We start from the raw sequence: 15,336 nt of genomic DNA, 5'->3' as shown, positions 1-15,336 counted from the left end.
TTAGTGATCTCTGGGATAATACCAATCAATCTAATATATACATAATTGCAATCCCAAAATACAGGAGAAGGTTAAACAATTCTTTTTCTACTTTTGCTAAAAAATATCAATCCCATATTAAAGAAGCCTCATGCAGGATAAACACAAGAAACCCAACCAAGACACATCATAATCAAAGTGACTGAGGCAATCAAGAGAAAAGTTTAAGCAGACAGGGCAAGGTGCGGGGAACACAGTATACACACAAAAATTAAGAAGTACTGCTGACTTCTCATAAGAAACAATACAATGCTAGGGAACACAGAACATCTTTAAAAGGCTGAAGAACAATAATCTATCTTCCTAGAATTCTATATATACATAATGATTCCTTCAAAACTGAGGTAAAATAAAAACATTCCCAGACAAATGAGAGATGAAAGAAATTGTTACCAACAAAGCAACACTACAAAAAATGATAAAGGTAGTATGGGGATACCTGGGTGGCTTAGCAGTTTAGCGCCTGCCTTTGGCCCAGGGCGCAATCCTGGAGTCCCGGGATTGAGTCCCGTGTCGGGCTCCCTGCATGAGCCTGCTTCTCCTTCCACCTGTGTCTCTGCCTCTCTCTCTCTCTCTCTCTATGTCTATCATAAATAAATAAATAAATCTTTGAAAAAATGATAAAGGTAGTTCTCTGGGTAAAAGAAAATGATACTAGTAAAATGTAATGGGATATAACCAAAAGAATGAAGAACACTGAAATTAGTAAATATGTGGGTAAATATAAAAGTTATTTTATTCTCTTATTCAATTTATTTAAAACACAGCTTATTAAGAAAAAAACAATGTATTTGTAAGCCTTTTACATTTTACATAAAGTGGCATAATTTTACTTCAGGTAGATTGTGACAAGTTAAAGATGAATCTACTAAACCGTAGATGTTTTCCAGTTCCCAAATACATAAATATATCCATCCATACATACATAAAATATAGGTAATAGAGGAGATAAAATGAGGAGACAAAATACTAAACAGAATAACAAAAAATAAAAAATAAAAAATAAAACCTCAACTAAGCTAAGAAGCCCTGCAGAAAGGTAAAAGGAACAAAGAGCATATAGGACAAATAGAAAACAAATAGCAAAATGGTAGACTTAACCCAATATATCAATAATTACATTAAACATAAATGGATCGAACACACCAATTAAAAGACAGAGATTGTCAGACTGAATTAAAAAGCAAGATACAATTAAAAGACAGGGGAGGTGAAAATAAATAGAGAAGAAAAGATACACGTGGCAACACTCATCATGAGAAAGCAGGTGTGGCTATATTGATATCAGAGAAAGTAGATTTCAGAAGAACTATTACCAGAGATAAAAAGAAAAATTGCATAGTGACAAAAGGGTTAATTCATCAAGAAGATATAACAGTACTAACTGCATAAAATGGTATAACTGCTTGGGAAAGCATTTTGGCAATTTCTTTTAAAAGTAAATATGCACTTACCGTATGACTCAGCAATTCCATTCCTAGATGTTTACCCGCAAGAAAGAAAACATGAGTACACAAAAAGACATAAATGAATATTCATAACAGCTTTACAATAATAGTCCCAAAACCAGAAACAACACATGGGAGTAACAAATTGTGTGATATTACTCAATAATGAAAAGGAACTACTGCAAAACATCACCATGAATCTCAAAAACATGCTGAATGAAAGCAGTCCATCACAAAAGAATACATACCACTTAATTCCATGTATACAAAGTACTAGGGGAAGCAAAACTTGCCTTTAGTGATATAAATTAGATGGGGGGGGAGGGTTGACTGCAGAGAGCCATAAGAGCCATAAGGGAATTTTCGGATTGTGGAAATGCTCAATAAAATGACTGGGGTGGTTGTTACACAGTTTATACATTCGTCAAAATTCACCGATTGTACTTTTAAAATGTAAAAATCTGATTTCTGTAAATCAGGACTGGATTTGTTGATTTGCAAAACAATAACAACAAGGGTGGGGGGTTTTACGGAGAGTTAACAGGGCAAAATGCCACAGAAAAAGAGAAAACTCTGAGAATTGAAAAGAATGTGTTTTTACCACAAGGAAAGCATGAGTGATTTTACAGAGCATTTTATTGAAAAGATGTGTAGAATCCATGATGCAAGACATTTTAGTTATACTTATCTAGACTGAGAAATTCAGACAGACACAAATGCAGAGTATTCGATTCCAATTAATGCTTCTCAAACTTCAGTGTGCATAGGAATCCCCTAAAGATCTTGTTTAAACGCAAGTTTTGACTCAGGGAGTCTCGTGAAAGAGCTGAGATTCTGCATTCGTACGTAACACACCACCAGGGGATGTTGCTGTTGCTGGTTCCTCTACTGCACTTTAGGTAGCAAGAACCTGGATCACTTTTCTGAGGCATCAGCGGTTCGTATCCCGGTGACAATTTGGTCTAGAAATTTCCCAGACCATTCCTACCCCCAGTTACATGCACACTGACAACCCAGCCCGCTTCCTACTGGTGGATGTAACCAACCAGTTACAGGTGCTTAGGATGCTCTTGCAAGTAACCGTGATTTTGCCTCAGCAGCCTTGGGTTCAAGTCCCAGTTCTGTTTCTATTCGACTGCAGTCCGAGGTAGTCATTCCCGTTTCTCCCCTCTGGGCGGTCGTGATCACTACAACAGAAAACGTAAGTGAAAGTACTGCGTGGACTATAACCTTAAAAAAAAAAAAAAAAAAAAAGGATGGCTGAACTTGTCAAGCCAAGTGGGCAAAAGATTCTAAGTACCACAGACTTTGAGAACAGGGCGGGACCTAAAAATAAAAGCGGGGGACGCGGGGCGGGGGGGGGGTGGATATCTGGGATTATCCCTGCGGGCAAGCAAGGAATGGACCATATTATAGGGGAGGGGAGCCCCATCTAAAAAGTCAGCTCCTGTTTTCAAAATTGTCCCTAAATTATGAAACCTGAAATAGGAACTTTTCTCTTATTGATATATTTCAGCTGGAGCCTAACTCGACGTTCAGTGCTGCTGCTGCTTCAGTTCTACGGATTTCAAAGACAATCCTACCCACGCGTCTCCGTCCCCTTCTCCCATCCCTCCGTCCCCTTCTGCCCCCGCCCCCTGCGGCCCCCACCCGGGGGCAGTAGTTTCCACTACGCTCCAGGGGGAGGTGGCCACGGACTGCTCCATCGACTTGCCTCGCGGAGGGGGGCGCGCGGGCTGCCACGTTGCCGAGAACCGTGAGAGGTCAGGCCGGGAGGCGCGGAATCCCGAGGAGGTCCCAGCCGAGGCCGCGGCGCGGGTGCGGGTGCGGGCGGCGAGGGAGGGGGCAGCCCCGGCCGCCCGGCCCGCGCGCAGCTCCGCGCCTCCCCGCGCCTCCCCCCCGCAGCCTCGGCGGGATGGCACCGGCGGGGGGGGCGGGGCCAGGCGCGCGCTGCCGCCTCGGCCGCGGCCGCCCCCGCTGCTGCCGGAAACAATAGTGGAGGAGCCCGAGCCGCGCGGAACGGCTGCTGCGGCGCGCGGAGCCGACGGTAAAGCCCTCGCGCCCCGGTCCCCGGCCCGCCCGCCCCGCGCCCCGAGCCCCGCGCCCTGAGCCCCGCGCCCCGTGGCCCTCCGCCCGGCTCCGCGCGGGGCGCCCCGACGGACGGAGACACGGTCCGGGGCCGGGCATCCCGACCCCCGAGGCGCGGAGTCCCGGGCTGCGCGGCTGCCTCGGCCCTCGGACGCCGGCTTCCTGGGTGGGAGGAAGCCCGGGGCGAGCGGACCCCGAGGCGCCTCGCGGCCCGGCGCGGACGCCCCGGCCCCGGCCCCGGCCCCGGCCGTGCCCGAGCCGCACGGGGGAGCCCTCGCTGCCCGGCCCGCCTGCCTTCGGGCGCTGTGGACGCTGCCGGGACGCCGTCCCCGCGGGTTCGCGCCTCCACGTGCGTCCCCTGCCGCTGCGCTCCGATAGGAAGCCTGCGTCCGTCGAGCTAGCGAAACGCGCCCAGGGGTTCCCACCATGAAGTTAGCGAAGCAGTGTCCCGAACAGGTTTCCTGCATTTACGAGCGTTAAGCAGGTTGAGGGACCCCCGGCAGCGCCGCTGAGCCGTCGCGGTCGGGGCCGGGTCGGGGTCGGGGCCGGGTCGGGGTCGGGCCCGCTGGCGCAGAGCGGGACCCGCGAACCGCTTTCCTTCAGGCCCCCTTCTCCGCCACATGAAACACGGCATCAGGACGGGCACTTGGGCGCAGTGACGCCTGTGGCGAGGCTTTAAGTTCTGCCAGCCTGGTGTCTTTACTCGGTACAGGTGAGCAGGTGAGACCTCGAAGTCCGAGCATGGCGATGCGCGCTTGAGGCGTCCGCTGCAGGGGATTAACAGCCTCCCTCTCCCAGGAGTTCCTAGTTCCTACCCCGCTGTCGCTGTCGGAATTCTTGAAGTGGCCTGACTTTCCCTCTCCGTCTCTCAACAGGGGCACTATGAACGAAGAGGAGCAGTTTGTGAACATTGATTTGAACGATGACAACATTTGCAGTGTTTGTAAACTGGGAACGGACAAAGAAACGCTCTCCTTCTGCCACGTTTGTTTTGAGCTAAACATCGAGGGTAAGGACACAGTGTAGGTTCATTTTAGGGCATGAACGTGACACAAACGACTTGTGCTGAACTAGGTACGAGGTAAAATGAAATGTCTTGAATGATTGGGAATTGCGCCCAGTATGACGCGTGAAGACCTGTGAAAGAAAGATAAGGATTTATGGAAACGAAGCTGAAGTTCTCACAACTGTGAACTTAAATCTTTTTTCCTTTTTTAAACTCCCCAGTACTAACCCCATTTTTGCTTAAACATAAAAACAAAGTATGAGTATCGACTGGTAAACGCCTTTTCTGGTTTGAGACCTTATTAAGTTGTCCCGTTTAACAGACCTGTGTGGATGCTTTTGTTCTTTTTGTATTAAGAACATGACCAAACATTTATGTTGATGGGCAAATGTAATTTAAATCCTTTGGCCTTCCAGGCTGGTACCTGACTGAGGTGAACCAGAAACTCTTCCCTAGTGCTGTCTTATCTGGAAAAACATTTTTAGATTTTTACATGACTTCTTTCCAGTGATCACACACACTTTTAATAATTTCTAAAAACCAAAAAAGGTTTTTTACATTTCTTAATAGTATCTCTGAAAGCATATGAAAAAGAGTTCTCCAAATATTAAAAAAAAGAATGTTATCGTGTACTATTTGTTTGGATTGATGTACAGTTAATGTGTGTATGGACATTAATTGTTTGCCCCCAAGAAACATGTGGGATATGTTTCTTTAATCTTGAGGTTATGGTAAAACCTTGATTTAAAAAACAAAACAAAAAAAAAACTTAGGACTCAAACTAAAAAATCTTATATTCTTGTAATAAAAAATTATAATTATATGATACTCATTTTCCATTTAAGATAGTTTTGGTAATGAAAGTTTTGCCATTTTTCCTCTGGAAGAATTGCAGTTGCCGAACATTTTATTGATGGAAAATCAAGGATTTCTTGGGGATAAATAGAATATTTATAGTTTTGGTTTTAATAAGTGGGGTGATTATAACTGATTTAAAAGGGCCTACTTAAAAAATATGATTCTTTTATAGATTTGAGTTACCATGTCCTTAATCATGCTACAGTGAAAGATCTAAATTTATATTCTTTGAAAATAGAGTTGGCTTATATTAATTCTTCTACATAGTAGATTGTAATTTTGGATGAGCAAAGGCATTAGAAGTGATCCAGCCCAAACCTGTATTTTACTTTGAAGGAAACTGGGGGCCAAAGAGTAGGACCGTTTGTTCAAGGTTGCTCTAGTGGCCATAACTGTTGTTAGGTGCCAGACACTGTACTAAGTACTTTGCATGGATTACCTTATTTAGCTAAGAATAGCTCTGGGATGGCTTCTGTTAGCATTTTAAAGGTAATGGAACCTAACCTTGAGACCTAAGAGGCCTGTTTTGAAGTCACATAGCAATAATTGACATGCTGGGGTTTGAAGTCTGGTGATCTCTTTCCAGTATATAGGACCTTAATTTTGTTTATCTATTGTCAGTAGTTATTTTATTTGATACGGCTAATCTTAGAAACCCATTTCCCTGAATCTTCATTAGCTGTCCCTGTTATTGGATCAGCCAACTTTACCTAACCAGCGCTTTATACTAGAATCATCATTAGTGGTGATCATGCTGTGATAGAATTTTTCCACAGAAACCCTAAACTTCCATAATTGCTTTTCTAGCCTTTTTAAAATACGCCTTTTAACTGGTTTTCTGTCATTACACAGAGAACATACAAATATTACTCAGGTACCACTTTTGTAAATATTTCATTTCTGATAATATCTATTTTTTAAAAAGCCAGATAGAGCGCATACTCAAGCAGGGAGTGGGGAAGTGCAGGAGGAGCAGAAGGAAGAGGGAGAGAGAGAATCTCAAGCTCATCTGCTGAGAGCCGGCTCCATCTCAGGACTGAGATCATGACCTGAGCAGAAATCGAGTCATACTTAACCCACTAAGCCACTCAAGTGCCCCTGATAATATCTATCTTAATATATAAACAGAAGTCATATGCTGTTGAAATAATACTTGCTTAACTTAAAGGACAGTTGTCAATTTTAATTAGAACTGTTTCATTTTATGCACTGTGTACACTCAAGATTTTAGATTTTAAAATCGAATTAAACCTTCATAAAGAAAAATTATTTTAGAATTAAATTTTCATCTCTATTTGGTGTCCATTCTCCCAAATATATACATTTTTATATTTACTGCAGTGACAAGCTAGTCTTTTATAACCATTTTAATTTAATGTCATAAGATTATTGTAGGAGAAAAGGGAGGGGAATGAGAATTCTGAATTCCACAAAATTTTGGCTTTTGTATTAGTATACAGGTTTTTTAAAGTCAATGGGGGAAAAATGTGATAATAAAGTAATCATAGACATAAAAAATTAACAAGGTATATTCTTACTTGTGTCAGTATTAAAGTTTCTTTCCCCTACAAAGCTGTTAGCACAATGCCAGTCAATAAATGTTAGAATGTAAGAGGACCACACACACACACACACACACACACACACACACACAAAAGATGTAAGAGGAACTTTTAAAAATATGACATTTAAGTTTACTAGTTTGGTATAACTTTTTGTAGTATGGGGTAATGTTGCTCTTACCTGCTTTCTTAGTTTACTAATTGCTAAATTTGCTCTAAATCCTTCTATTTGCTGTGCTAAGAGAGCAGTTAAATTCCCTTGAGGAATAATAGCAATTTACCTAATTTTGAGTCCACACATTTGTAGTAAATAAAAATATTTTAGATATTTGGGGTTAGTATACAGGTTGCTAATTAGGTCAAATCAAAACTGGTCTAATTAAATGGCCTCGTCTAAAAGCTGTGTACATGCATATATTTACAAAATGAAAACAAAAGAAAGAAATAACAAAAGGCAGCCAAATCTTGTCAGATTTCGTATTCTGAGCATGGTTTAAATTGCCTTTTTTTCTGTGGCTTTACAGTAATTAAAAGGAAATAGTACCTACATTTTGTATACTTCCCTGTATACTTCAAGGACTAAGAAATGTAATTTGAGGATTCAGTTCTTTTGAAGTGTTCATAAAATTGATTTTTTTTTTGTACCTGTAATTCACCATTAGAATAGCTTGCCTATGGATTGGAAGACAGATACATAAACTTCCTAATATTCATGGCCCATATCCTTGGTCATAAAACATTATAAACTTTTATGCATGTATGATCAGATATTCTAATATGCATCATAGTTCATTATGGTAAAATTTCTACAGTTAGTGACGAAATTATTACCTTTCCCTAAGCTATTGAAGCTGGGAGGAAGGTAGCCCAGAGCAGTCAGGAGACAGTAATGAAGCTTAGTTGTAAAAGGTAACACAGTCAGAAATGAAACCAGAAAGGACAAAGATCCAGGACTCTGATCTGTTACTATATACTATCTGTTTTCATTTTGTGCCAAAATACTGTGCAAATAATGCTTAGAGCATTCCTACCTTCCTCTAATAATTGACTTCCTTTTTTTCCTGTAGAGAGAAATTTTTTTTAGAAGACTGAATCGGTTCCTCTTATGACAAGCAAAGTTTTAGTCTAACTTGACGGTTGATTAGTAAGCATTACTAAAGCTTACTAGTGCATCTCGGTCTTCATTCTCCCCCTGATTTTGTTGAACTTTCTAGGAACTTTTCTAGAAGCAGTCCAAAATTCAGATCCTTGGTAATCTTTTCAGCAAGAAAAGTCTATAGGTGTTTTCTCTTGGTTGAGGCACTTGGTGAACTCAGTGCTTGCTTTTGATCTCATTCTTCTTTGATTCTGTGTTTTTGACCAAAACAGTGTACACATGGTTAATAATCAGGGAGCAGTTTGAATCTCAGTATTAAATCCTGATTTGGTGTGGGTGTTAAGACTGGTTATTTGCTACTCAAAGTCTGTCAAAGGCTCTTCCTCTGTCCTACTTCTGACATACTAGCATCTTTCCACTTAAGTAAAAGGACTCCTTGTAATAGGGAGAGTATATACATATATATATATATATATATAGCTAACTGAATCTGGCATTTGCCTCTTTCTACTGTTTCACATAATTGCCAACATCGTACATTGGTGTTAACTGAGGGAGTACTCTTAAAACTTAATGTGACTTCTGAACTTTAACTTGATTATCTTTGATATACTTAAATATATAAACTTAAAAATATATAAAATTATATAAATATACAAGGTTAATTTTTTTTTTCTTAACTGCCTTTTTAATGACACTTTAAATAAACCTGAATACTTTTTAAATGGCTATAACAGTAAAACCTTATTATTTGGACAGAAGTAGGGAGGGATGGAAGTGGCAAGTGGGTTTGACTGGTGATAAGTTTAAATTATAGAATATTTTAAAAGAAAAATAATTGAATCTAGGTTAATAACATCTAGTGCAGATTTGTGACTTTAACTGGCAACCCATTTATGAGGAGCCAGGTTCCAGTCTTATCCCTGTTCCAATTATGGTAGCTTTTAGTTACTGCCCACTTTCCCTTTTTAACTTTGAGAAGTTTTCTAATTCTACAGTCTAGGATGAATTTAAAGCTTAGATCATACACAGATTTTGGTTGGGAAGGTATATCCATTAGGAATGAGATCTGGCTGGACAGAACAGGAAATCCAGATAACAATGGTGAAGTAAAATAAAATGGATATTTATATCTCCCATATAAAAATAACTTGAATCTGGAGTTGGTGTGATAGCTCCATGATCAGAAGGACTCAAGCTGTTTCTATTTTTCTATTCCACCTTCTTACCACATACTTAACCATCTTCAAGGTCATCTGTAAGGAGTTTTTCCTGAATTCCAACCTAATAGTTTCTTGCACATTTCATTGCCCTTTAAGAGAAGATGCTCCAAACAAAATCAGTGTTTACAAAAAGAGGGACAAAGGATATTGAGTAGGCACCAAGCAAAATCAGCCACAGAGAGGCCTTTCTAGTAATTAAAGGTCATTCCACGTTGAAGACCAGCTATTTGAGCTATAGCTAATACCAACAAGTAAGCTCTGATGATTCTTCTAATCCCGGAATTAGAACTAGAAGGGATTTTAGCAAAATGAAGGGTTGTATTCTGAGGATAGGCATGTAGCCGGATCACACGTGGACTTCTTGACAGAAAGCCGTAAGAATTTTTAAGTTTCTGACCTATCGAAGTATATAATGTAATGATTAATGCAACTGCTCTTAAAGAGACCCCTCCCAACTTTTTATCCTGTCAGAAACTTGTGTGATTAAGCAAGTTAGAGATTGTAAACTTGGAAAAACTCTTCCTCCTTTCTCCTGGATTCTCTTCATGATAGACTAATGTGGTAATTCCACCTTCCTCATACATTTATGCATTTATTTTTAAGATTTTATTCATGGGAGACACAGAGAGAGAGAGGCAGAGACACAGGCAGAGGGAGAAGCAGGCTCAATGCAGGGAGCCCGACATGGGACTCGATCCCGGGTCTCCAGGATCACGCCCTGGGCTGAAGGCAGCGCTAAACCGCTGAGCCACCCAGGCTGCCCCCTCATACCTTTAAGGGAAGATTGCTTTTCTACAGCTGGACACATCTGCCACTGCTCCAGTTCTGCTCTATTGATTAAGCCTGTGGGCCCTAGACTCAGACCTGGCCTTGCATCTTGACCCTCTCCATACTAGTGGGCTGTCCTTGGCAAGATACCTAAGTTTCTGTGTCATACTGGTTCTCAGATATGACCAGGAAGAGCAATTTCATATTTGTATTTCTTAATCTTGAGTTCAGTGTGCCAGGATCAAATTCAAAAGGCCGAACTCCAGTCATTGCCATTTGTTCCAAGAAGAGTACTTGGCAGAATAAGCAGCGGAGCTCAGATTTGTTTGTTCTTGATGCTCAAGAGAAAGCAGCAGAGTAACTGAAGCATAGTGATTAAGAGCACAGGTTCCAATGATGTGCTCCAAAGGTCCAGAAAGTCCGGGGGGGGGGGGGGGGGGCAGACACTCCAGAGCCAGACTGTCTGGATGCAAATTCCCATTTATTAACTGGGAGAACTTGGGCAAATTACTTACAGGTATTACTAGTCTGTCAGTGCAGCTAGAGGTATCTGCCCATCTACGTTTTAAATAGGAAATGATAAATATTTATTTTTCTCCCATTTAGTGACACAATGTATAGCTAAAGTGCCTGTAGAAATGCCTAGGAAGGTTGGAAAGCCTCACTTTGCCAACTGATTTTTTTAAGTATAATCAAACATTTACCGTAGCTAACAGAGCCCTCCCATCAGGACTAAGAGGTTAAGTGGTAGTGGTGCCATTTATATGTAGCGAAATGAAGGCTCTGAGGTCAAGTAAAAGTGCCTTAAAGTCACATTGATAATAAGCGACACAGAAGGGATTCAGATCAGGTCTCATGTCAGAGCTGTTATACCACTGGGAAATGAACATTTCTCTGACCTTCGTCATATTTTTAAGAGCTCAAATTGTAGATCAGTACCTGTATAATGATACCATTTACTTAGTGGTTTTCCTAATGTTTCTGATTAGTCCTGATAATCTTTATAGGTTTTTGTTTTTCTGTTTTTTAAAATGTTGGTATACTTTATCCTAGGCTTTTCACCCTCATTCTGTGGGCTTTCGGAACCTTTTATATAATGCAAAGTAGCAAAATAACTCCTGCCTCCTTGCTTCTTCCCCCAAGCTACACATCCACAAGCAACTAATATTTAGACATCTTTACTTGTGTAGTCCATGAGTATTTCAGATTATATGTCCGAATCTAAGCTATTATTCCAACCCTATCCATATCTCTTTTCAGAATGATGAATGAATAAATAAATTAACGAATTCTGCCTCCATCCCTGTACCAGAAATATCAGGGTTGGCAGTCAAGTGTGGAGAAGGTAAAGACTGACATGCCTAGCTAAAATATACGCAAGGTATCTCTACAGAGAGAACCCACTTGTATCTTAATTCTTAAAAATTTACTTCTCAAAGGAGCCTTCTTGCCTTTCACTGCCCCCTTTTCCCCTCTGCACCCCCCCCCCTTCACAGCACTTCTTATAATTGTTTATTTCTGTGTGTGTGTCTGATGTGCTTCCCTCCCCCCATTTGTAATTCCATGAGGGCATGGATTTCTTTTCTAGTCTGTTTTGGTAGTATGTAATCAGTAGCACAAGGACTGGCAAGGAATGATGAGCAAATTTATTTGATGAGTGAATCAGTCTAAAGGAGACTTTTGAATATTGCTTTTCTTTACATTTCTTTTTCCTTTAAACTTGCTCACAGTGAAACTTTTCTGCTGTATTTCTGCCTTTTTTTACAGAATTTCATGAGATCTTTCTGGAGTCTGCTAAAAGTTTTATGAATCGTATTGGTAGAACTTTGTATCATATTGAAAAAAAGTGTAGCCACTGATACTAATTGGTTCTTTTTCAGTCAGGAGGATAAAATACAAGCATAGTATTTTTCCACAAACAGCAAGAACTTTTAACAGGGCTATGTTTAGAAAGGGAGTTTCTAGATTGATTTTATACATTGCATTTCTCTTATTCTGGACACCCCAACATAGTGATTTGTGCTCATCATGATGACCCCGAGACATTTGATGATCCTGAGTCCCTTTTTAAATCAGTGATAAAAATGTACTCATTAAATCAGTAATTTAAAGTTGAAAACAAGCATAATATACAGCCCAGAATATCTTAGTAGTAACATCATAATTATAAATAAAAAGGATTTGTTAGAATATTTTAAATGGGCATTCTGGTTTAACTTTATTTCATCTCATTGTGTGGACAAAGATGAAAAATGTTTTATGAGATATGGAAATAAGTCTAGGTTGAAAAATCTTTAATATGTAGGTCAAATTATCTATTCTCAGTAAAGGGATATAATTTTTGTGATTAAAATAACCTAAAACTATTACTGGAAAGTTGATAAAGAGAAATCAGCTATCCAGAGATAAAGGGGTAATTTTTCTATTACATGCAAAGTAATACTGTCCTGTGAAGAAAGAAGACAAAGGTAGGTTTCTCTGTTCTCTGAAAGAAGTGAAATACCATTCTCAAGTTGGGAGAGGCTAGTTCAACTGTCAGGAAATACTAAAGAGATTTACACTTTTAGATAAGGGACTTCTGTAAATGAATGGGTATTGTTTGTCAAGTATTGTGCACTTGACATGCATTGTTTTATTTCTTAATATAACTGTGCTGTGTTACCACAGTTTGATTAATAAGGAAAGTGAGCGGAGTCTAGGTAACTGGTCCAAAATTGCACAGCTTACAAGTTCAGACCCAAGGTCTCCAATTCTAAAAAACTAAGTTCCTAAATCAGTCTCCAAAGAAAATTACATCAACTACTAAAATCTAGGAGATATTAAATAACTTTAGGCAAAGTTAGAGATGAATTATATAAATGTGAATACTGAGGCAAGGAACAAAATCTGGGTCCCAAGAGACATGTAATTTTTAAAAATTATTTCTACCCATATATTATTTGATTAATGCATGTTCAGAGTAGTGTCTGAAAATACACACTTGTTATGACCTGAGAGTGGAGACATGCTGTCTCCATATAGGATGTAATCTCAACAATCAATCTGTCAAGAAAATACAGTTTTTAGAACTCTTGGATTGGACTGGTAATGATTGAAGAGAAGGGGCATACATGTGACTGTCTTGCCATTCCTGCCCAGAAAGGATAAGCTGTGAGCTGTAGACTGACATTTGCTACAGAATCATGCAGGTGTCAGCCCATAATGGGGCTGTTCTCTGTCCTCAACCATCCAGGTAATGGAGTTAACATACCCTGATTAGTTTTTCTTTCAAGAGGAAATTGGGTTCTGGGTAAGTGGAGGCAGTCAGTGCAAACACAAGTGAAAATGTTAGCACCATTCCTGGAATTGCACACCGTGTTCTTTTGCTCATTGGCCCCAATAAGTGCCTGGGGCACTTTTAGAAAAAAAACATTTATGAGGTGAGTTTTCTAGTTTCTGAGTTTAGACGATAATAAGCATTGAACTTAAACTATATCGATTGAATATTATAGAAATTATTTAGAACATGTTTAAAAATACTGTACTTCTGTTGATGTTCTAATAAAACTTAAAATTTTCCAGTGTTTATTACTAAATATAATATAGGGACAACATACCTTTATATTTGTATAGCACTTTAGAAATTGGAAGGTGCTTTTACAGCACCTTAAATTTAATCTCCACATTATATAGGAAATTAAGTGTGAATTTCAAATGTAGTAATATATAAAAAAAAAGTGTAAGCGATTGAAACCAAAGTGGCTAACACTGAAAAATTATCAAAATGTGATATTACATATAGCTCCAGTTAGAATGGATTTAAATTATGCTGATCCAATTTGGTACACCATCTGTTAGGATTTTGATAAGGGGAATAAACTCATTAAAACACAGCCTTGGATTTATAGTTTGTGATAAGAGAACAGTTTATTTACAAATAATTTTAAATACAAATATTTACTGTATTGATTTGTGGTAGCTTTTTGCCATTACTGTCTCAGTCATGTACCAATAAGGCAGAATAATGATTTGTGTGTACCTATTAAAATCTAAATCATAATTAAAGCTATGTGGTTGGGTTCATAGCAATTTTTAAGCACAGTTATCAGTAAATACTAAGTAACTGCCAGAAATTGTAGTAGCTGAGGATAAGACATTGGGCAAAACCAACATAAATCCCCACCACCGCACAATTTACATGAGAGGAGAGAAAAGACAATAGAATAAATTAATTGTATAGTATGTTAGAAGAGGCTATGGGGTTATTTGCCTTTATGAAGTATAAATTCAGTCACCAATATACTTTTCCATGTATTATCTTAGTTAAAATTCACACTCAATGTTCATTTCTTGTGTAATAACAAGGCAATTAAATTTAATAGACCATAAAAGCACCTTTTAATCTCTACAGTGTTCTACAAATATATTTAAATGACATTTTTAATATCTAAAACTTAGGATAACTGGTAGAATAATATCTACTATGTTGACAAAGTTAATGGTATTGGGGAGTATATTTCAAAATTAACAAAATACTATTACTCATATTTTATATTTCTATCAACAAATACTTAATGATCTTTAAGTATTGAGGATAGTATAAAATATTTTAAAGTTTTTGTATTCTTTCTACTTCCTCATTAGCATTGTTAATAATAATTATCATGACAACTTTTCTGTTACTCAGTAAATCCTTTCAACCACAGTTTGTTTTTTATTCATAATATAAAAATTATGTTTACTTGTCAGTGTCTTCCCTTACATCCTTTGGGTCTTTGGATCTTCACCAAGGATTGCCAGATAAAACTATAATGTGGTTAAGATTTTCTTTGAGGCAGAACTGCTTTCACTTGAAGGTAAATACTTTTCCTTGCTTGATACATTGTGAGCCTAAGAAACTTCAGTCTTGGAAAAACTTGAGAATTTTAGGGATGTATCTTTTATGATTTCAATACCTTGGTTTTTATTATGTCATTTAGTCCATTGGAACACACAGTACAATACTTAAAGTATAATTTGTCTTGGACTAAGGAATGCTATGTCCTTTCCCAAACCAAAATGTATCTCTTCACAGGCATGGTTTTAAATGTTTTTCATTGAAAAAGCAAATTATGCCTATTACAAAAAAGTCAAAATACAGGAAGCAGTATTGAGATTCAGGGGCCCCTGGGTGGCTCAGTCAGTTAAGCGGCTGCTTTCAGCTCAGGGTCTCAGGGTCCTGGGATCAAGCCATGCATTGTGTTCCCTGCTCAATGGTAAGTCTGCTTCT

General features: G+C 39.1%; 1 protein-coding gene and 1 long non-coding RNA gene across 43 annotated transcripts in view; one reads left to right on the top strand and one right to left on the bottom strand.

Moving 5' to 3' along the window:
* Window positions 1-749: 749 nt before the first annotated feature.
* LOC144301768 (uncharacterized) overlaps window positions 750-15,336 on the bottom strand; it is a 134,720-nt gene continuing 120,133 nt past the window's right edge. For 36 of the 37 annotated variants that reach the window (XR_013368604.1, XR_013368603.1, XR_013368602.1 and 33 more), the window contains one exon: window positions 4,022-4,712. This is a non-coding gene — a long non-coding RNA (uncharacterized LOC144301768). Of the gene's footprint in view, window positions 2,675-4,021; window positions 4,713-15,336 lie in introns of those variants that run through there. The other variant, XR_013368598.1, reaches the window with a different exon arrangement.
* C30H21orf91 (chromosome 30 C21orf91 homolog) overlaps window positions 3,406-15,336 on the top strand; it is a 28,775-nt gene continuing 16,844 nt past the window's right edge. For 2 of the 6 annotated variants that reach the window (XM_077878852.1, XM_077878858.1), the window contains exons 1-2: window positions 3,406-3,534; window positions 4,451-4,584. In XM_077878852.1, coding sequence (XP_077734978.1) covers window positions 4,458-4,584 — 127 coding nt within the window. In that variant the 5' untranslated portion in view covers window positions 3,406-3,534; window positions 4,451-4,457. Of the gene's footprint in view, window positions 3,535-3,708; window positions 4,032-4,178; window positions 4,296-4,450; window positions 4,585-15,336 lie in introns of those variants that run through there. The other 4 variants (XM_077878855.1, XM_077878854.1, XM_077878856.1 and 1 more) reach the window with 4 other exon arrangements.

The sequence above is a fragment of the Canis aureus genome, chromosome 30 (assembly GCF_053574225.1).
Source record: "Canis aureus isolate CA01 chromosome 30, VMU_Caureus_v.1.0, whole genome shotgun sequence".
Lineage (NCBI taxonomy): Eukaryota > Metazoa > Chordata > Mammalia > Carnivora > Canidae > Canis > Canis aureus.
The sequence above is the reverse complement of the archived record's forward strand: the minus strand, read 5'-3'. Positions and strand labels throughout refer to the sequence as shown.